This window comes from Haliotis rubra, unplaced genomic scaffold (assembly GCF_003918875.1).
Source record: "Haliotis rubra isolate DU_JTF1 unplaced genomic scaffold, ASM391887v1 Scf85, whole genome shotgun sequence".
NCBI classification, from domain to species: Eukaryota; Metazoa; Mollusca; class Gastropoda; order Lepetellida; family Haliotidae; genus Haliotis; species Haliotis rubra.
In genome coordinates, this window is record NW_025767579.1 from 2437176 (window position 1) to 2461465 (window position 24290).

Genomic DNA, 24290 nt, shown 5'->3' on the forward strand with positions numbered 1-24290 from the left:
TTAACGGTCCTGAAGCACTTCCCTGATTGCAGGCATCAAAGAAATACGAACAAGGTCAATATTCATCATTTCATCCCCCTTCTAATGTACTAGGTGCTCGTAATATATCTCGGTAATTTAAAAACATAAACAACCAAACTACAGTTTCCGACATTTGAACCTCAAATCTGAGTTTTCTCAACATTCAGGTTTCGGGATTCGAATCCCGAATCTGAATATTTTTCAGATTCGGTATTTTTGCACATTCGACACTCGGCATTCGGTATTTGAACTCTTATATTTCATCCCCCTTCTAATGTACTAGGTGCTCGTTGTATACCTGGGTAACTTATAAGTATAAACAACCAAACTACAGTTTCCAATATTTGAACCTAAAATCTGTGGGTTTTTTCAACATTCGGGTTTCGGGATTTGAATCCCGAATCTGAATATTTTTTCCATATTCGGGATTTGAATCCCGAATCTGAATATTTTTTTCAGATTTGGGATTCAAATCCCGAAACCCGAATGTTGAGAAAACTCAGATTTGAGGTTCAAATATCGGAAACTGTAGTTACCCAGGTATACAACGAGCACCTAGTACATTAGAAGGGGGATGAAATATAAGAGTTCAAATACCGAATGCCGAGTGTCGAATGTGCTAAAATACCGAATCTGAAAAAAAATCAGATTCGGGAATCGTTTCCCGAATATGGAAAAAATATTCAGATTCGGGATGAATATGAATTTTTTTTTTCAGATTCATCATTCGAATCCCAAATGTGAAAAAATATTCAGATTCGGGATTCGAATCCTGAATATGAAAAAAATATTCAGATTCGGGATTCGAATCCCTAATCCCCAATCCCGAATCCGTTTCTAACTTCATGTTCCCTCTGGATGGCTGATGTCTGAAGTTACAAACACAGTTATATCCCTTTATATGATGAAACGAAAGTAGACCAGTTCTTGTCAACGGGTGGTTTCCGAGAAGCGTTTGTTGCTAGGGCGTTGTGTATTGTACCTATTCACCGACCACTGACTGTAGGGGTATTGCGTTGTTCAGAATCAAGGTAAGACTAGATTGAGACAATATCGTAGTAATGAAATGTGATGCACGAACATTCAGATCGCGACAGGCCACATAACATTTGATCACACATTTATTTATTTACGTACTGAGTAAAGGTCAGACACAGAATATCATTTCAATGCATCAAAATATACATACATCCTTGTATAGTTAGCTTTCCGTACAGAATTGAATACAACATTGAATACTGAATGGCTATGCCACATGACCCGTGTCTATTATTTGCATTTGACCAGAAGAGATATATGTTCTACGTTGGGCTCACGTCTTTTGCCGGTCTGAACCGATTTGGGAACACACATGTCACAAGAACAGGTACACGCATACCTGAAACTGAGATCAGTTTGTGAAAGTCATCTCCGTGTTTATACCACATTATTGAATCTTCTCACATCTAGGTCGGCTATAGCTTTGGTAATAATTAATGTTTAAAACAAATTGTTACCACGCATTTCTCTTTGCAGTGGACTTTATATCAAGTGTTCATATTTCACAACATTCCTTGCTTGACATAACTGTGTCCTTTGCTGGCTCTCTGGCATCATGCAGAAAACATACTTGCTACATTGTCTTTTCTAATACTTTTAGTATCAGTTAAGTATGGTCAATTAAGAATTAGCCTTTAATACTCAACAGTCATATCTCCACTCCATAATCATATCTATGTTATTCCTAAACAGTCGTATACTTTCTTCTGAGTGGCGAATGACAGAAGTGTTGTACTGAGGCAGAAAGTATTAGCCCAGCGAATAAGTGCAGTTTTTTCACTGAATTGTGCACTTTGTGTTACAAGCATGAAATTTGGCATGATTGTAGCTTATACCCTTCTTATTAAATACAGACCGAGAGGCCTCGCAGATTTTTTATATTTTTCATATCTGTTAAAAATTGATGTTGAAATGAAACATGTTTGTGTTGATTTTGATATGTATTTTTATAAGTGATCTATAGCCAACCAAGCTCATACATTAAACCTGTAAGTAAATCTAATGAAATATTCCTTCAAATAAACTTCCATCTATTCTCACAATATTCTAGATACATAAATCATGAGGATTTAAAATTGAGTTAAAATATAAATTTAAAAAAAATTCAATTTTGCCCCTTCCCCAAATAAAAAAAAAAAATGAAAAATGGCCCAAATCTGCTAGGCTTCTCGTATTGAATTTGCAAAGAAATGATAAAAATATGTTAGATCATGGGTGATCTCATACTTATTTTACTGATGTAGTCTGATGTAGTCTATTTTGAAAAATGGCCGCCAATTTTCCCATTTTCGGGTAGTCATGATATTGATATTGACTTTCGTAGACCTAACCGTTAAAGATAAAAGGCATGTATAGATGGAAAATGATCAGCTATGATTTCCCTACAATTTGATATATGACTTATGAGAGTTGAAGAATTTTAAAATAAGTTAGTACACAAAATGATTTTTTTTTCACTTTCCCCCAAATTATGAAAAATATAAAAAATCTGCAGGTCTCTCGATCTTTATTTAATAAGAAGGGTATAAGCTACAATCATGCCAAATTTCATGCTTGTAACACAAAGTGCACAAGTTGATCACTTATCCGCTGGGCTATATGGGTGCTTCTGTCATGAGAAGATAACAGATTTACTGAAAATCAATGGGCAGTATAAGGAAGTGTAATCTCGTCTGCGACACTTCATGTGATCCACACACACACACCCTTGTCCGGTAACGCATTCCATTCGATACTTCTGTGGTAGTCACAAATTAAATCGGTTTATGTTATAATGTTTGTGCATAAATTATACACTTTTTACAACTTCCCCAACTTAAATCCAACATACTGTACAGTCCTTACTAAGTTAATAACGAGTTGAACGAATTTACTTTCCGTTAACTCTATCATACATGTACGTAACCTCATATAGTTTCCTTTCACTCTTTCATACACGTTTCGGTCCCGTCAACTCTTTCATACGTGACCGCATTTAGTTCCCGTCAACTCTTCCATACGTGACCGCGTTTAGTACCGGTCAACGCTTTCATACGTGACCGCGTTTAGTTCTCGTTCCGTTAACTCTTTCATACGTGACCGCGTTTAGTTCCCGTCAACTCTTTCATACGTGACCGCATTTAGTTCCCGTCAACTCTTTCATACGTGACCGCAACTCTTTTAGTCAACTCTTTCATTGACCGCCGTCAACTCTTCCATACGTGACCGCGTTTAGTACCGGTCAACGCTTTCATACGTAACCGCGTTTAGTTCCCGTTAACTCTTTCATACGTGACCGCGTTTAGTTCCCGTCAACACTTTCATACGTGACCGCGTTTAGTTCCCGTCAACTCTTTCATACGTGACCGCGTTTAGTTCCCGTCAACTCTTTCATATGTGACTGCGTTTAGTACCGGTCAACACTTTCATACGTGACCGCGTTTAGTTCCCGTTAACTCTTTCATACGTGACCGCATTTAGTTCCCGTCAACTCTTTCATACGTGACCGCATTTAGTTCCCGTCAACTCTTTCACACGTGACCGCGTTTATGGGAATTGTGCTTGTAACTAACTCACTGAACAATTACTGCAGCCAGTTTTGGAACCGCCACTATTGATTTATACTTTTATACGGTATATGTTACAGCAATATGGGGACGGCCACACACAATGCAATGTCCTATTTTCCTATTGGAAACACGAGGCCAGTTGATGTGACGCTTGGATGTCAGGTTGACAAGGAGTGTGACATGCTGTTACTTGGGTGTGGGGATGTCAGGAACGTCCTACACACCATTCACGAGCTTCAGACAAGAGGAACCACAAAATCAAAAGATCAGACAATCAACATCCACCTCAATGACATTGAAGACAGTATCTTGGGACGCGATCTGATTTTGCTGTACCTCGCTGGAACAATTGATCCAAATAACTCGGAAGATTTGAAGTTTCTTTTGGGAGTCTGGTACGATGTCTTGTTGTCACAGGAACACCTACAGAGGCTGAAGCAAGTGATGAAAAGAGTGTCGTTAGTCCAGTCTGGCAATAATGGAGTGTATTTTGGAAATATGAAAAGTGAAGTCTCCATCAAAAGGGCTCTTCTAGGTATGGAGAAATTCGAAATGAATGGTAAACAAATGAGAGATACGAGATGGGAATTCCTAAACTCTCTGTACAGAACAAACGTGCCGAAGTTATTCATGGACTGGTCAACAGGACAAATGGTCCGTCCTAAAGTTGACCTACCACAGACAGCAGTAGACTGGATTACACAGAGAGTGAGTGCCCAGTGTGGTCGCCTTGACAAAGTACAGCGACTCAAGGACAGGTATGTCACCTACTCATTAGCATACGAGCCACGCCTCCATGTATTCAACTAGCAGTCAGGTTGGACATCAGAGTAGCATAAACATGCACAGTGGTTTTCGTTATTTCGAACATCGCTTCAATCATATCTCTATATATTTATTCTATTCTATCCTTTTCCATATCGATTGATTCCGTAATTGATCAAATGAATGGATTCCTTGAGAACGACCGGAAATAAATAAAAATGTAAACAATGACAGAGCACATTAATTCTATATCGCTGCCATCCTTGTACAACATACTAGCAAATTTAATCTAATGGGCTTTAAAGTTCAAGAGAAGTCCGTCTCAATGTTATAATTGCGATGGTGCGACAGGTGTAAGGTGACCTTCACCTTTGTCTGTATGTTAGGATAATTGCCATATCTACACATGTCATATCAAACAGTTTCTTGGCTATTGACAAAATAATCATATCCTACCGTACTAAAGACTACCAGAAGGCATGATTTAGGCAAATTAATGTAACAGACATATTTACTAAACATATATACTGAGTACAGTTGTTTCATATGACTTCGTTATTTGACAAGCGTCAGTGCCTATTTCTCTTGACATAATACAGTATCTTTTTGTGTGAAGAAAAAAATATCAATAAATCGACAATAATTTAATAGATCGTTCCCCAAATCCTCAAAAAAGGACTAATATTACCCCATCAATAGGCTTGTATAACTGCAAATGACAAATCAGTGGTTGTGGGTATGGGATCCTTTCAGGAGGAGCAGGAGAAAATAACTAAATATTGTATATCTTCGACACCAAGACAATGTCCTTGCTGCGACTCGTCTGTTTGTTTAAGGGGCGTAGGGTAGCCTAGTGGTTAAGGCGTTCGCCCGTCAAGCCGAAGACCTTGGTTCGATTCACCATCGTTTCATGGCACAATGTGTGAAGCCCATTTCTGGTGTCGCCGGCCGTGATATTGCTGAAATATTGCTAAATGCGGCGTAAAGCTAAACTCTCTCACTCTGTTTGTTTAATATGTTTCTTTAATATGAGCAGATACCATCAGGAGATCCGCGACTATATCACAACTGGAGTTACGAGGGTCAATTTACAATCGCTCTCGTCTAAACGGGTGGTGGATAGCTTCAGTGGCAACATGACCCTGTTGAGACCTGGATGGAATATATGGACTGTCCCTGACGATTGCTGTCCATACCTATCTCACGACATCGACCTTGAACTCCACAGGTATAGAAACATTATTAAAGAGTTATTTTGTTTTCACACAGCAAATATGTTCAGAGAGATGTATTTCTATGCATTTACGTGTTCGTGCATACAAAGTTGTCGTTGCTATATATTTTTGTATGCTCACGTGGACTATGGTCACACCTAGGTACGATGGGTGTAAGGTGACTCTCGCCTCCCTCTGCATGGAGATGCTAAAGAAGTGGGTGGAATGTTTCCAGGCAGCAATGGAAGATGGCTGTATTCTCAAGGTACAGACGCTATACAGAATGAAAGTAAAAAAAACACGATTTAGGTTGAAACAAGAAACAGCAGTATTTTCGACGCCATTCATAGATATCCTCCTCGCACGCACGCACGCACGCACGCACCGGCGCACACACGCACATTCCGTCGCTAAAACAAACGTTTGAAAACGTTGTTTAAAAGCTCCTTATGTATCCCATATAGTGTATTGTTAATACATTTGTTATTTGTACTGTTAATGGTGACCCGTGAAGGTCCGGGTTAGAATATTGATCTTCAGTAACCCATGCTTGTCGTAAGAGGCGACTAACGGGATCGGGTGGTCAGGCTTGCTGACTGGGTTGCCACATGTCATCGCATTCCAGTTGCGTAGATAGATGTTCATGCTGTTGATCACTGGACTGTCTAGTCCAGACTCGATTATTTTCAGACCGCCGCCATATCGCTGGAATATTGCTGAGCGCGGCGTAAAACTAAACTCACACTCACTCACTCACTCACTCACTCACTCACTCACTGTTAATGGTGTACTGTTTGGTAGATCTACATGTGGCTGGGAGAGGCAACCGAAGTGTGCGAGAAGGACCTGCCAGAAAGTCTCCGGTTTGACTTCATCGATACATCCAATTTGGCAGATAAAATCGGTCTGGTCTCTGTGCTGAGTTGTTCTCGCAACAGACTGAAACAGCAAGTATCCCAATTAATGTTGCCTGACCAAATCAAATATGATGTCAGAACACTATTTTACCAACCATTAATGAAAAGAAATGGGAGACAATGTATCGAAAGATGTCATGGGGCCACAATTCTCTTTGTAGAATTTTGTCTCTCAGTCGTGCCACAAAGTCATCGGTTCGAACCCCTTTCTTCCCGATCACCCTCGTCATGCGTTTCAGTGGTGCAGGGTAAAACCTGCAGGAGGTTCCCTGGCAGACCCACCTCCAATAGCAAAAACACAGTTCGTAGTGGTGTTACATTCACTAACTCAATCATTCATGTTAATCTGCTTAATATGTTACTGTTCAGGCCTAACGGAGTGCTGAGGACAGAGAGTTTTGACTACACAAGATTAAAAGGCGTCGTTTCAGTGGAAAGGTATCTTTCTGGCTGCATTGATGTGCCAGTGTTGATGTATCCGACAGTGTTTGGTTTACACCTAGCTGAAGAACTCTCTCTTGGACATGAGTAAGTACCCGAGATTGCTTTGTTACAGCACAAATGTAGGACAATTAATACAGATCATGTTTGCACAAATTGACGGAACATACGGTCGAACACATGGTGCCATTTCTAAAGAACACCTGTGTTCACCAACGCCACTTCACTTGAAACCTAAATTGAGATTTAAAGTGTCAAATATCCGCAGAGATAAAATCCACTTTGCGTAAAAGGCCGTGATGATTCTATCAATTATAGTTAATTGGCGTAAATGTTGTTGGTTATGATTCGTGACACAAATTGACCATGACCAAGTACCCTGTCACTTCACTGACCAGGAGTGTCCCGCCAACTCAGTTTCCCCTACGTACAAAGTTGACCTTGAAATGGAAAACAGCTCGGGAGCAGAAAAATCTAACAGCTATTACACTTGATGAAAAAGGTATGTGACCCAAGACGATTAATCTAAAATATTTCCCCGTACTGCTTATATATACATAAATCTATCTATGAATAGTCAACGACAAAACGTTTGTCAGACATACGATTGACGTCCACATTTTTCTGAGGATGGGTCGATGTTGGGTGACAATATTTGAGGTCGATGTGCTGGATGGGGTCGATGTTGAGGGGTCGATGTTTGAGGGCGATGTGGGGGAGGGGGTCGATGTTGTGTGACGATGTTTGAGGTCGATGTGCTGGATGGGGTCGATATTGGGTGACGATGTTTGAGGGTGATGTGGGGGAGGGGATCGATATTGGGTGACGATATTTGAGGTCGATGTGGTGGATGGGGTCGATGTTCAGGGGTTGATGTTTGAGGGTCGAATGGGGGATGGGGGTCGATGTTTGAGGGCGATGTGGTGGATGGGGTCGATGTTGGGTGACGATGTTTGAGGTCGATGTGGGGGATGGGGTCGATATTGGGTGACGATGTTTGAGGTCGATGTGGGGATGGGGTCGATGTTTTAGGGCGATGGGTGATGTGGGGAGGGGTCGATGTTGGAAGACGATGTTTGTGGGGGAGGGTGTCAATATTGGGTGACGATGTTTGAGGTTGATGTGGGGATGGGGGTCGATGTTAGGGCGACTATGTCTGTGGGGAGGGTGTCGATGTTGGGTGACGATGTTTGAGGTCGATGTGAGGTCGATGTTTGGGGGATGGGGTTCAGGTGTTGATGTTTGAGGTCGATGTGGGGAGGGGTCGATGTTCGGTGACGATGTTTGAGGGCGATGGTGGATGTTTGAGGTCGTCGATGGGGTGACGATGTTTGAGGTCGATGTGGGGGGGATGGGGTCGATGTTGGGTGACGATGTTTGAGGTCGATGTGAGGGGATGGGGGTCGATGTTGGGTGACGATGTTTGAGGTCGATGGGGGGATGGGGTCGATGTTGGGTGACGATGTTTGAGGGACGATGTGGGGATGGGGTCGATGTTGGGTGACGATGTTTGAGGTCGATGTGGGGATGGAGGTCGATGTTGGGTGTTGGGTGACGATGTTTGATGTTTGAGGTTGATGTTTGTGGGATGGGGTCAATGTTGGGTGACGATGTTTGAGGTTGATGTGGGGGATGGTGTCGATTTTGGGTGACGACGTTTGAGGTCGATGTGGGGGATGGGGTCGATGTTAGGGGACGATGTCGGGGATGGTGCTGGGGGTGACGCCGGAGAACGGTTTGGGGACATGATGTTGAGTGACAATGGTGAGGTGTTAGGGGATGATGTTAAGGGGTGATGTTAGTGACAATGTTGTTGTTTCCCCTGTTCCAGTTCCCTAATGTGTTTTATACTATATTTGGTTTTATATGTAAGGTACTTAAAATAATTTTTCAGAACATGCAGCATGAACATAAAACTATTTGCCGTATTGTAAAACATAAAAAAGATTATTGATTGGTATATATTTCAGCATCAGACGCAGTATCTGCAGCACTTGAAAAGGTGAAAACATGTCCTGGTTTAGACGATCAAGGTCCCTTAGGACATGTCATAAAGGCGTGTGTCAAAAGTGCAACGGAAAATATTCTGCAAAGGGTTCAGAATTTTGCTAAAGGTAACTCTAGCGTCGTTATGGAAACAAACTCCTGATTTCTATTTGTCCAGAAAATGCTCTCCTCAAAGGTATACAACGTCGTCTGAAAGTCGATCAAAGCTTTCCATCCATCTTTCTTAAATGTCTCTACATATTTAGAACTTATTCCCTATGTAATGTTGTCAGTTGACAATAATTCAGTCCTTTCTTTTAAATAATCATATTTTTTCCCTTAAACAGCTTCAAACAAAACTGAAACTTCTCACATGTTAATAGCGCTTAAACTCGTTCTTTTCTTATTTATTGCTGTAACGACGAGATCCACTCTTCCCATTTCATAGTTCGATTTTAATTGTTTTAAAACATGCACTGATAAGCAACCATCAATTTTCTTAGTCTTGAGTGCGGCGTAAGACTAAACTCACTCACTCACTCTTAGTCATGATGTTGATACTCATCCGTAAAGAGACGCAATATGTGTAAAAAAATCAGTTCAAACACATGAGTGTTGTGAAGATTCAAGTGTGTTTACGTTTGAAGTGATAAATATGTTTCATTTTATGACATTGTGTCAATCTGATTGTATCATGGGCGAGGGCCTCTTTACTGTATATATATTTTGTGTCTGTCTGTCATTTCGTGAGATAACAGTTTAAATATACACCTTAACATACCTATCAGTATTAATTATCACTCCTATTCACAGATTGTATACAATGAACAAACTATTTACAACACTCTTACATGTTTGAAATAATCACCTTTTTAAGGTTGTGTCTTCGAGTTTCTGAAGTATCTTGAATACCCACAATATCTGTAATTTCATTCGACGTGATATAATGATGTGAATGAATTGCAAGCGATTTCGTGGCAACTGATTGGCAAACCGCCCAATAATTTATTCATGAACTGAAAGACATGAACGCCACGCCCACTGAGGGGTTGCTGATTCCTGTATAGTTCAACACATAATGGGCGGGACTGTGCTGCTTATGCATAGAACGATACTACTGACTTCGTGCTGTTTTCTCAGAGGTTTTGTGCTTCAGATTAAACAAGACGTACGCGTGTATTCATCAGTTACAATTGTATATATATTATGGTATAACTAGTCTAATGAATTGTATTGTTTATACTTTTACATAAAAACAAACATCTGATGCCAACCTGTGAATTCAAACCACAGCCACGACGAAACGCAATGTAAGTACATTTTACATGATTATGATTGTAACGTGTTGATTTCTCAATAGAAGTAATAGTTGGCACTCAAATCTGTAACATTGAACATCTAATACGAAAATGCAACAATTGTATTTGGAAAATATCTAGGTTTATATATCAATGCCTATTACTGCAATACCATTGGTATATACAATAGCGGCTGTAGAAACATCAACAATCCTGCAAGAATTAGAAAATGTGTTCCATATACCAAAAATAATATCATAGAAAGAAATAGGACTATTACAGCAAGTTTAAAAGCTCAAAAACATTCTCCGCTTTTCAACGACAAGCAAAGTGGTTTACTCACGGTGTGTCAGCAGTATTTGTGAAGAAAGCCAAAGTGATCCAATTCCTGGGATCAGAGTGGTGAGCAGAATATATGTTTTTATTGAAACAGCTTTTCAATCGTCCTCTTGATATTTGTATCCTACTTCATCAAACAAAAATCGATTCTGTTTATAATAATCCCAGGTCGTTTTTTATTTAAAAGCAAGCCAGATTGTTAACGCTACATATACCAAGTTGTACACTGTTTACAGACCCTGATTGAGTACACAGATCATTATCTTGTGACCATCCAAACCGACCCAGAATGTCTGAAGAAGGGGACAGTCAGCATGGATTGTGTAGATGGAGATCCATATGTTATGGTTCTACAGAACAGCCACAATGGGTGAGTTTTTGTTTTGAGTCTAATCATTAGTAAAACGAAAATCTTACAACTTGCAATGTGTGTGGACTTTCCACTGTTTCTCCACATCCCTTTGAACTCCTTTAGATGACTGAACACGTTGATTTTAACCTTTTCAAGGTGCAAGGTGAGGTTAGTTATTGTTCTATTTGTCCTTATTAAACAGGGAAAACAAGCATGGTTTTTATACCGATACGACTCTTGACAGGGATAGAGATGTTTTCTTAACACCTACAAAAATTTGAAATTGTTTTTTTCCCCGAAATAGCAGATGTCCAAACGACGTAACGTCAATTGAATAGCCATTCCTACAAACAGATTGATTTGGATATAAAGGATAAATAAGTGGTAAAAATTATATAAACGGACCACTGTAACCTTCAAATATACCTACGTCGTCATATGAGCGAAATATTCTCAAGTACGACGTTAAACCCAATTTCACCTCACCTCACCTCAAATATACCTCAAATCAAAATGACAAACAAAGTGATGCTGTTGTATTCACCATATTGTTGGGATTTGTATGTACTAAATCGTGCAGCTGTTGCCCGGAATGTCCATACTGGATGTCCATTGTTAATTGTTATGCTGTGTGGACTTTATCATGCCACAATGTGTTAAAACGTTACTATATGCAAGATGGGCGTAGGTATGGAACTGTTATAGACGTTCAAAAACAGTTCGTGAATCCATACTTAACTATATTCAGATGTGCTGTAAATGTATAACGTCAGTGCCAGAGGTAAGCCAGTCTCGATTATTCTCCAAAGCATTGATCATTTCACCTGTTTTATGCTATGGTGGGGGATGTTGAAGCAGAGACCATATTATATGGTCTCTGGTTGAAGGAAATGATGCAGGTGTTAAATGATTCCTGTATATCCAAGGTTTTCTTAATGTATTACTTTTCGTGCTTCAGCCAATCAAGCTTTAGACAAACGCTAAGTCTTTCATGTGGAATCGCTTTGAACACAAGCAACGTTAAAGTGTCAAGGAAGAGGGGAAAATTGAAGCTCGTCTTGTCAAGGATGCTGACGTGACTCTCGGTGAACGAGTTTTGCCCTGGAACAAGCTCCACACAAGCTCTGTTGCTGATCTCCCGAACTTTCCTCTCTCGGAAAGCGGTAAAGAAACAATAGAGACGTACGTTGGAAGCATGTGCCTCTCGTCTCCAGCGAGTCTGTCACACCACATGTCGCCGAAAGAACAGCTTAGATTTCTTATGGAGTTCATCTTGATAAAGGCCCCGTTTTCATTTGGGGTAGGTGGTTTGTACATTAAATATCGATTCTTTTGGATAGTTATGCCAGTTACTTGCTGTTTTAACTGTAGGATATGTTGCGAAAGAGTGATAGAATTCATGATAAAAGTAAAATATTATACAAGGGTGCGTATGTTTCCATCTGTGTATGCACTGGTATATCAAGTGAAATACTGGACTTTCATTCTTGCCTTTGCATGTTTTCTTCATAGCTGCCAAAACTCATCACGATTAGAGCTCAAAGTGTCACAAATCCTGACAAGAGAGCAAACAACATGCTTCGTTTGGAAGATCTGAAGATCCACGAGAACAAACCTACCCTTTTTTTGACGTTTTTCGATTTTGACAAAGCTGATGATCTGGTTAGCCAAAGAAAATCACGGATGAAGAAATCTTACCATGGAAACAAACGAAGAAGACATGTGTGGAAATGGACCCATCATCTTCTCCAAATCTTAGCAAGGTAAATATTACTGATATAAACAAAATGAGATACTGCAGTCTAACTGATTATACCAGACTGCTGGCTCTATGTGTTCAGTGTATGTACAAGGAACTTGTGGTAACCTATTCTGCTCCCTATGTTTTGATTGTTGCACAATACTCAGCGTATGCTCCCTCAGCTATATGCCAGCAGCCGCTAAATACGTCTAAACCAGAAAACAGTGACTATTTTTGTGTTCAGAATAACCGTCTATCTAATATTATTATTGGGAACATTGGATTACACAACTAAGTTTATATTTATAGCATCAACGTCATAACCTCCGTGTCCGTGATGATTGTGCATGTGTGTTTGTCATTGACAGGGATATGCTTTGTTGGTGAAGCTTCTAGAAGTCAATTCCATTCGAATGATTCAATATCAGCCTGAGGACAGAAGATGGATGACAAGAACCATTCTGAGAGGGAGATATCCTAACAAGGAACTATATGCTTTGAAGTTCGAGGAAGACATGCCTGAAATGTTTAGTTCTCTTTGTAAGTTCATGTATAAAGGAAGCGTAGCATAAGAGTTTATTACTTACTGAGTATACTGCATGTGCTTTGCTTATGAACCTTGAATAAGTATAGTCCCTAATTCTGTATAATTTCGTAGTTTAAGCTGTTCCGGAGAAATGGACATTGGAGCGATGTCTGGTTCTGGTGCTGTTAGTGACAGTTGTGTTAGATCTCAGAAGACAGTAAGGTGTTCCGGATGCAGCCTGGTGTTCTACTGAGGCAGAGTATTAAACAACAGGAAAGCCTGGACAGTCCACGGGAACGTCTGTGAATCTGCCACAACACACGCGCCAGCGATATTCCATCTTAAGCTTCACCTGAAAGCAATACTGATACTGTGTGTAAGGTTAGAATGTAGATGATGCTACCGTCGTTTGAAAGGGCTGCAGTTTCGCAATATGCAGGCCTACAGATGTTTATGTCAGCCATGTAGGCATAGTTGTGAGAAAGTTCACATAATAGTTTTAAGTAAGGACCCACAACAGATCAATAACTTCGCACTTTTGCTATCGGCACAATTAGGTTTTGCCTGGCAATATGTAATTAATGAATAGGATAAATAAGTAACTGTTCTCTAAGCATCAGCACCTTATTTATCACATACAACTGACAAGCTCCTAAGAAACAATTTGGCTGTCGTCTATAAGTGTTCCTACTTTATACGTGCTAGTGATATCACTATGTTAAAATCAGATATCATTTGTAATCAAGCGTAATCAATAGGAAAATCTATGAATTAGTGGATGAGTAGATTCTGTAATAACTTCATGCCGCATTCAGCTATAACTCAGCAGCATTTGGTCAGATAAAACCAGTAGTTGATGTTAACGATGACACACAGCTATCCAAATACGACAGACTTTGGTCCTGGGGATGTAGTATGAAATCCCCGCAATTTACATATATAGGTAATTCATGTAATTTATGTATTTATTATAATACGCATTTTCAATTGATGAATAAATTGCCGATGCTGCTTGTTTATCACATTGACAGATAACGTAAGTATTTCATATACGTAGCTGTGTAAACGCCACACGTCTCACAAATGCGAATACAATGACAGGGACTCAAACTGTACTATCAATAGCTAGCCATAAGGAGATTTTAGATATGGAGGAGTTCAAATAAATATGTTGAAATTCGGACTTGGTTCACAATAGCTGAAGAACACACTCAGAAACATGTCCATAACATAATTGTATGTCATAATTGTATGGTGAGACGTTTCATATACAGACAGCTCGCCTTTCAGTGTATTTGAGAATAGGGACACCTGGATTTGCCTTCACATCCTTAACCCTGACTTCAACCACTGAACTTGTGTTTGCTTAACTGATTGGTATTTTTCAAGTTTGTAAGTTGTGTAATAAAGTCACTTGTGTCCTACGTTTTTGCGTCATGGAAATCAAAATGGTGCTTCTTTTGTTGAAAGGGTGCGGGGTTTTAGGGGCTGGGATGTGAAGGTTCACGGCTAAGATTGAGGACGTGGGAGTAGGTAGACCTGAAGGGGAAGTAGGGAGAGGATGAGACGGATGCTGGACACTATACCCTCCACCTATCCTCCGATGTCTTACCATTCCCACCTGGACAGAATGTTTAGTCGTGGAATGACATCCAACCCAAACCCTTTTGTCGATGTTGGATTCACTTTTCACCTACAGCCCTGTGAAGCTAGGACGTGCACCATCCAGTAGGCGACAAACCATGTGCTGACTGAACTCGTACTTCATCCTCCGCACCTGATGCTCAGTTAGAAAACACTGGGTTACTGAACATAATGTATGCGTTGTTGCTTGGCTGGCTGGCTGGCTGGCTGGTTGGTTGGCTGGTTGGGTTGTTGTTTAACGCCGCACTCAGCAATATTCCAGTTATATGGCGGCGGTGTGTAAATAATCCAGTGTGGACCAGATAATCCAGTGATCAACATCATGAGCATCGATTTATGCAACTGGGATACAGTGACATGTGTCAACCAAGTCCCGTTAGTCGCCTGTTATGACAAGCATGGGATGCTGAAGACCAATTCTTACCCAGATCTTCACTGGTGTATGCGGTTGTAGGGAAGATTCATGTGAAATAAAACATTTATGACATATTTACCAGTGAGAAATCAGCATAGATAAGTTCACAAGTAGAAACTGACAGCTGGTCTTATTTAGGACTGAAAGACTGACTGACTGACTGAGTTTGGTTTTACGCCGCTTTTAGCAATATTCCAGCAATATCACGGCGGGGGAAACCAGAAATGGGCTTCACTCATAGTACCCATGTGGGGATTCGAACCCGGGTCTTCGGCGTGACGAGCCAACGCTTTAACCACTAGACTACCCCACCTCCCAGGACTGAAAGAAAAACCTTTAGTCTTTCTTGAAAGTCCAAAACAGATAAAACCGGGAGATTAAAACCGAATAACAACGGATTAAGTACAAACAAAGTAATTACTGATTCACACAAGTAGTTTGCACTTTCGTTACAATTACATAATGTTACCGCCTAAGCTGCACATCCAGACGCTTCTCAAACACTCCACTTATTGATTCTCTGAACCAGTGTTGATATGCTCTCTGTGACACTTAACGATTGATGTTTTGTTTACTCGCTTGACAACGAAGTTTATTGTCATTGTATTGAGCGTTCAATACACACATATTCTGCACCAGTGCGAATGTACGAGAGAGAACAGAAATAGCCTGCCACCAAGTTCAATATACTTATGACTTGTCCATGTACAAACCGAACAGATCCGTGAAGGTCCGGGTTAGAATGAGCCTTCAGTAACCAATGCTTGTCGTAAGAGGCGACTAACAGGATCGGTTGGTCAGGCTCGCCGACTTGGTTGACACATGTCATCGGTTCCCAATTGCGCAGATCGATGCTCATGCTGTTGGTCACTGGATTGTCTGGTCCAGACTCGATTATTTACAGACCGCCGCCATATAGCTGGAATATTGCTGAATGCGGCGTAAAACTAAACTCACTCACTCACTCACAAACCGAACTATTCAAAGGCTGACGACAAATGTTACACTGTATGTTGCATTAGTAAATAAAACAATACATTTAATCATTACTACGAGGTGGAACATACCGGGATTAATTAATTAATGGGTCATATCGTACCTCGAGAACATATTTCCTAATGATGTTTGGCTGATTATCAACTGAGCCTCGCTTTCAGAATGCTCTACTTATATATATGCTTCATAAACTTTTGTCACGTATTGAATGATTTACTACTGGGATTCAGAATTGATTGTGTGAAACAAGTACCTCTTTATCGAGTGCAAGTACCCATCGAAAAGGTCAACTGCCTTTACCCTGACAACGGTTTACATCTTCTTCCACAAGCAGTTAATGATGATGTTTTAAGAAATACCTTTCTTGATAAAGCGACAAGCTAAATATAACTATGCCTTCAAGATTTGTTCAGCATGATGGTGATGACTTATGGAAGTAAAACTGTACTAAGTAACTAAGGTGTTATCCCATTATTTCATTTGACCAGGACCATTTTATCATTTATATTGCACACTGCCAAACGCATATTCGTACATTCAGCTCGTACCGTTTAATATCAACCATTATCTGACCTTAATGAACCATGCCAAACACACAAGAGATCGGAAATATCCTATGTGTGACCGCAGTCATTTGCAGTCGGAAATGTATCAGTTAATGCAGATGTAACATTGTAGGTATAGTAGCTAAAGACGTTGAAGTAGTAGTAGCAGTAGTAGTTGTTGTTAATGTAGTAGTAGCAGTAGAAGTAGTTGTTGTTGTAGTAGTAGTAGCAGCAGTAGTAGTAGGAGTAGTAGTAGTAGCAGCAGTAGTAGTAGCAGTAGTAGTAACAACAGCAGCAGCAGCAGCAGTAGTAGTAGTAGTAGTAGTAGTAGTAGCAGCAGTAGTAGTAGTAGTAGTAGTAGTAGTAGTAGTAGTAGTTGTAGTAGTAGTAGTAGTAGTAGTAGTAGTAGTAGTAGTAGTAGTAGTAGTTGTAGTAGTAGTAGTAGTAGTTGTAGTAGTAGTAGTATGGCCTAAGGGTAAACTTCGGCCCCGAGGGCGGCCTGTATGCACCATGAAGTGACATTATGGAGTTATTTCCCTTTTCAATTAATCTAAAACGAAACTAGGAAGCTGTCACGCATATTCCTAGAAAAGAGTTGTTGTTGTCATGGGCGGCAGATAAGTACACAGTCTGATAAAAAGGTAAGAGACTCAAACGAATTTTTAAGCGAAATGCTACATACTCGGTGTCTGCGGTTTGTGCCCGGTACGTTACTGACACGGATTCTAGCGCTGCTAACACTGTCAATAAAATCGATAATTCCGGTTCGATAGTGTATCTTCACTCAGCCACGACACAAGGAGCTACTTTAAGAGTTATGTCAAAACGTCAGCTAGTATTATTTATAACGTATGTATATCATATAATGTGTGTATATATATATTATTATATATGTCTGTACACACACACACACACACATATATGTATGTATGTACATTATATGATATACATACGTAATATAGCATACATGTATTATATAGGCCTACATAAATTATTGAACTATGTAATGACCTGTGAGGCCACCACGAGCTACACCATCTGTGGTCTGTACAATGTGTAGATATCGGGAAATAATACTGCGACAAACCCAAATTTGAATTATGACAGACAGGGCTTGTGTGAAGAGAAAAGGATTGTGTGATATTTAAACAGGTTAACACACGTATTAAACATAGGTTGGTTTAATGTCTATCTTTTGATAATAACAGAGAGATGAAGGGAAAGCTTACTCTCTATCGAACGCAAATGTACGTATACAATGCAAGGCAACAACACTGCAGCTTGGTGGTATTGACATCTGGATCGGCTTTTTTTCAAAAGTTGCTTATGAGGCGCAATTCTAGCTGGGCTGTGTGAAGCGACGGCTATTAACTGTTAACTGGAGCATACAGGAGTTGAAAGGGTGGGGCCATCAGTCAACATCGTATTATGCACAGGAAGAACTTTATCGCATCGCTTTGGAGATATCAGGTAAACAAACGGGTGGTGACACATGGTCAATAACATGTTGAGCTAGAGATATATTATCAGTTAATATGAAGCTTTACCATTATTTTTTCTTCTTCTGTTAAGCATTGTTTTATAAACAGACATTACGGTTGCAGAAATTATGCAGAAATGATCAAGTATATTTTATACGAAATTACTATTTTATCAAAATGATCTGTTCCAATATTGTTCATTTTAGTTTTGCTGCATAGATTTGAAATGAAAATGTTCTACAAAAATAAACGTAACATTTGGTACAACTGATTAAAAATTACCGGCTATTGTGGACGTATACAACCCACTGTCAGTCAACGCTTTTACTGCAGTAAATAAATAAAATACATTGCAAATATCGTACATCCAACTTACAAATGTTTTATGTATCCTTACTTTGTAAATAATAAATAAATACGATTAGATACACCTGAGTCATTGCAATATTATTGTTGCTTATTAGGAATACCTTATTCACATATAACAAAAAATATTAAATGGTCAAGCTAACCCATAATCTATTGATAGTTTTACACATGGACGATATTTATTATGGTATGTACTCGTTTCAGTGTTTTGGAAAGGTAAGACATGTCGGAGCGGGTACGGTTCAATGAGCATGATTTGTATTACCCTGTGGGGAACACACGGTCGCTTGACATTACCCATGGTTGTGAAGTTGCTGAGGAATGTGACATGCTGTTTCTCGGATGCGGTGACATAAGAAATGTCCTACACACCATACACGTGCTGCACAGAAATGGCACCACGAAGTCGGAAGGTCAAATCATTAACATTCATCTGAATGACGTTGAAAATGGTGTCTTGTCACGAGATTTGATTTTGTTATACCTAGTTCGAACCATCGATCCCGCAAGTGATGAGGATTTGAGGTTCATGTGGGGAATCTGGTACGACTGTCTTTTGTCACAGGATCACTCCCAGAGACTGCAGCATGTGTTGAAAGAACTGTCAACTGTTCCGATAAGCAGTTTTGACGTCTATTTTGGAAACTTACAAACGGAAAGCTGCACCCGAAAAACAATGAGGTCTTGGATGAATGCTGAAATTACTGGTAAACTGACAAGTGACAAGAGAGAAGCTTTCATCAGGAACATGTACCAAGACTATTTTCCAGATACAGCGGTACAGAGGATCGCGTCTAGACTGACACGTATGTGTGATCACTTGATGTCCACGCCGCGGCTGAAAGACAGGTACCGTTTGTAATCTTGTGCTTATAAACATTGCTTCAAATTCTACTTAAAGAACTGATTGTGATTTTGTGGCGAAAATAATTTTGCTTATATACATGCAGCCAAATTGCAATAAAAAATAGAACAAGATAAACATGTGAAGAGGAAGTATTTAAATGACCTAGTGAATGTGTTAGATCCACATTATAGGGCGCGGCCTTATGTTAACGGCGCATCTGTTTGGATTTATTGACCAACTCATAGAAGGCCAGGATGCCGTTGTACAAAACAGTCTTAGCGCTAAGACTATATGAAGTCTAAGGGAGTTACGGTCACCTTAGCGCTAAGATCGTTTTGTACAATCCCGTATAAACTCCAGCAGAAAATACGGAGTTCAGAACTGAGTGCTCGTATTTCAGTCAAGACCACAAATAGAGTCATCTTTTTTCTTTAGTGTTGTTGATTGGACGGAAGAAAACATTCAGAGTATTGACAGCCTCACACGATTATTCATGTCAGACAACAGATGTCATCACCTTCCCACAATCGTTTAGATTTATCAGTTATGATGGGAGAGCGTGGTGTGATGAACACTCTTGCACACATATAATTTGTCAGATGATTCTTTTGTGAGGCATATCCAAACTCATGTTGAAAACAAACCACTTCACAGTCTTCGTAAATAAGCCAAGAATGTTGGACACGGTGTAAATGTCAGATTCGATTTTGTTGATGGCCGGCGTATGAGTGTCAACCAAGGAGTCAAACATCAAATCAGCACAGGCTCATGTTTTCATGGGTTGCCTTTCTCTTTATGTGCGTCAACTGGCGTGTTTTCTGGTCAGGATCAGCCACCTCCCACTCGTAACCGCCAATGTGTGAATATGATTCAACATATCATTTTGTGTTCAACGCGTTTGCCGTTTCGCAAATATCAGTGAAACGTTTGGTATTGAGCATGCCCTTTTTGGCTACGTTGCCATATTCAGTAGATGTGTCCATTAATGTTTGAGAAGAAAAACAGTTTTAGAACTATGGTATATACAGAATAATTAGAGCGAGTCAACGTTTTCAATACAAGTGATTTCTATTATTTGCAAGGTATTTGAAGCAAGTAAGTGTGCCTTGTTTTCATCCTTAGACTGTATCAAGAGATACGGGAATTTGTCGTGACTGGTGTGTCGAGGGTCAACTCAGCTCCGCTGTCATCTGAACGTGTCATTGAGAGGTTCTGTGGCAACACGACATTCTTCAGGCCAGGTTATGAGCATATGTGGAAAGTTGAAGACAACTGTTGTCCACTGCTGTGCTATGATGTGGACCTTCAACTGGACAGGTACAAGGCAGTGACTTCATGTTTATCGGTATATACAACCCCAAAGCTACAAACCGTTCTAATGGTTATGCTCCGACTATTGTTTATTTTGAAATCTGTTCATATACGTGTCTAAAACTATAAGGGAACACATGAAAGTTCAAGTGTTCCTTATCTAGATCACCAGCAACAGTGCCATGCACAGCATGAAAAAAAACCTGGAAAAGAATATAGGAATACGTGTTTCCTTATTCTTTTCCATATGTATTATCATTCCGCGTAACCAGTCATTTACATCGGTTTCATAATATATTTCTTCATACATATTTTTCATTATAAATCTCTTTTACATAAGCACTGTTAAAACCCATTTAACACGCTCTATTGTTAGATACGACGGTAAGCTTGTCACCATGTCTTCTCTGTGTCTGGCGATACTGAAGACGTGGGTGGAGAGTTATCAAGCAGCCATTAAAGAGGGATGCATAATCAAGGTATGCGTCGATGTACACACGTTTACAGCAAATTTCTACAAAGTTATATGAGCTGTCAGCATAATATAAAAAGTCAATGCATAAGAATACCCAGTCCTGACCATACTCGGAAAGAGTTTCCATTTGGTGTAAAGGGCAAAACAGCAGTGAAAACCGTGAGTGACCACTGAACATCAGTGATGACACCAGGTGTTCACTAGAAGGGGTAAGCGTATCCTGCTGTACCTGCAGTTGCCGCCATTCACACAATTTGCCCCTAAGACGTATTTACAACCCCAGCCGAGTAGTACTCCTGCCTTGCGGCGGTCTAGAAAACGTTTTACAACACAGCTGGGTGTCACCTATATTGTCCACATAATGATATTGATTTATTAATCATTAACATTGACCCTCTCGGTGTTAGGCCCACCTCTGGCAAGGAGAGGCAACTCTACTTTGTGAGACAGGCTTGCCAGAAAATCTTCATTTTGACTTCATAGACACCTCCAACATAGGAGACTGGCTGGGTCTCATACCGGTGTTGATATACTGCAGGGATAGACTTAAAAGGTGAGATCATATGGGCAATACTATTTTCGCTAGGTGTCTTACACCTTATGTATTTTCATAATGTTTTTTTGTTATTCTTCCTAGTATTTAAATGATAAATTGGACATCAGGGATTTAAGATTAAAATACATATAGCTATGGTGTAACCATTTACCACTTTCTTTTATTTAGACCTGACGGCATCGTTGGTACACAGATCATCCACTGGCACCAACGTGCATCTTCAGTGACGGAGTTCTTACAGTCTTGCTTTGATATTCCTGTGTTGATGTATCCAACAGTTTTTGGATTTCACCTAGCAGAAGAACTATCTCTTGGACACGAGTGAGTATAACAAAATACAAAATGTTATCACCAACTTGATTCATTTTGTGACAATTGACCCATTTAGCAGATTCTAAATATTTACATTGTAGTACGTAACCTGACGAATTTGGTGCCTTGCAAAACGTATCAAAATAATTATGCATTAAAACGTTCTGAATACTGACGAAGTTGTCCCTGTATTTAACTGCAAAATGTCCAACTTTACGCTTGCTCCCGTCATAGATGTATTATCATATGTATTGCTTTCGATCCGCTTACATTCACCAGGAGTCTCCCTGTCATAGTATTACCCTTGCTTTCCATCTGCTTACATTCACCAGGAGTCTCCCTGTCATAGTATTACCATTGCTTTCCATCTGCTTACATTCACCAGGAGTCTCCCTGTCATAGTATTACCATTGCTTTCCATCTGCTTACATTCACCAGGAGTCTCCCTGTCATAGTATTACCATTGCTTTCCATCCGCTTACATTCACCAAGAGTCTCCCTGTCATAGTGTTACCACTGCTTTCCATCTGCTTACATTCACCAGGAGTCTCCCTGTCATAGTATTACCATTGCTTTCCATCTGCTTACATTCACCAGGACTCTCCCTGTCATAGTATTACCATTGCTTTCCATCTGCTTACATTCACCAGGAGTCTCCCTGACATAGTATTACCATTGCTTTCCATCTGCTTACATTCACCAGGAGTCACCCTGTCAAAGTATTACCATTACTTTCCATCTGCTTACATTCACCAGGAGTCTCCCTGTCATAGTATTACCCTTGCTTTCCATCTGCTTACATTCACCAGGACTCTCCCTGTCATAGTATTACCATTGCTTTCCATCTGCTTACATTCACCAGGAGTCACCCTGTCAAAGTATTACCATTACTTTCCATCTGCTTACATTCACCAGGAGTCTCCCTGTCATAGTATTACCATTGCTTTCCATCTGCTTACATTCACCAGGAGTCTCCCTGACATAGTATTACCATTGCTTTCCATCTGCTTACATTCACCAGGAGTCACCCTGTCAAAGTATTACCATTACTTTCCATCTGCTTACATTCACCAGGAGTCTCCCTGTCATAGTATTACCATTGCTTTCCATCTGCTTACATTCACCAGGAGTCTCCCTGTCATAGTATTACCATTGCTTTCCATCTGCTTACATTCACCAGGAGTCTCCCTGTCATATTATTACCATTGCTTTCCATCTGCTTACATTCACCAGGAGTCCGCCTTCCATAATATTATCATTGCTTTCCATCTGCTTACATTTACCAGGAGTCTCCCTGTCATAGTATTACCATTGCTTTCCTTCTGCTTACATTCACCAGGAGTCTCCCTGTCAAAGTATTACCATTGCTTTCCATCTGCTTACATTCACCAGGAGTCTCCCTGTCATAGTATTACCATTGCTTTCCATCTGCTTACATTCACCAGGAGTCTCCCTGTCATAGAATTACCATTGCTTTCCATCTGCTTACATTCACCAGGAGTCTCCCTGTCATAGAATTACCATTGCTTTCCATCTGCTTACATTCACCAGGAGTCTCCCTGTCATAGTGTTGCCATTGCTTTCCACCTGCTTACATTCACCAGGAGTCCGCCCGCCATAGTATTATCATTGCTTTCCATCTGCTTACATTCACCAGGAGTCTCCCTGTCATAGTATTACCATTGCTTTCCATCTGCTTACATTCACCAGGAGTCCGCCTGCCATGGTATTATCATTGCTTTCCATCTGCTTACATTCACCAGGAGTCTCCCTGATTCCGGATCCTACGTTGGGGTAGGAATGATATATCTCATCTGGAAAGTTGGTCGTGAAGAAAGGGGACTCTCCGAGCTCACAATCCTTCATGATGGTATGTTTTACTGCAGTGCTTACATACCAAGGGTAAACAGTTCCCTTGCTTCAAACAAAGATGGATCGTTTGTTGCTGAAAGCCGCACTCAGCAGTATTCCAGCTATATGGCGGCGGTCTGTGAATAACAGAGTAGGGACCAGGCGATCCAGCATGAGCATCGAACTACGTGACATGTGTCAACCAAGTCAGCGAGTCTGTCCACCCGATCCCGTTAGTCGTCTCTTACAAGCATGGGTTGCGGAAGACCAATTCTGACTCGGATCTTCATGGGTCTCTTCA

At 40.3% G+C, this 24290-nt stretch overlaps 1 protein-coding gene across 6 annotated transcripts; it reads left to right on the forward strand.

Annotated features, from left to right (window-relative positions):
• Window positions 1-937: 937 nt before the first annotated feature.
• On the forward strand, window positions 938-14608 carry LOC124262690. 6 transcript variants are annotated; one of them, XM_046697208.1, is made up of 13 exons: window positions 938-1052; window positions 3686-4366; window positions 5410-5601; window positions 5750-5852; window positions 6389-7032; window positions 7344-7447; window positions 8916-9059; window positions 10225-10241; window positions 10805-10938; window positions 11879-12220; window positions 12433-12683; window positions 13030-13201; window positions 13320-14608. In XM_046697208.1, the coding sequence occupies exons 2-10, from the start codon at window positions 3690-3692 to the stop codon at window positions 11997-11999; spliced, it is 2136 nt and encodes a 711-aa protein (XP_046553164.1). In that variant the 5' UTR covers window positions 938-1052; window positions 3686-3689; the 3' UTR covers window positions 12000-12220; window positions 12433-12683; window positions 13030-13201; window positions 13320-14608. The 6 variants fall into 6 exon arrangements, with proteins under 6 accessions (XP_046553164.1, XP_046553165.1, XP_046553167.1 ...); XM_046697209.1 differs by having other exon boundaries at window positions 13326-14608; XM_046697211.1 differs by having other exon boundaries at window positions 6389-6534; window positions 6874-7032; window positions 13030-14608.
• Window positions 14609-24290: the final 9682 nt, after the last annotated feature.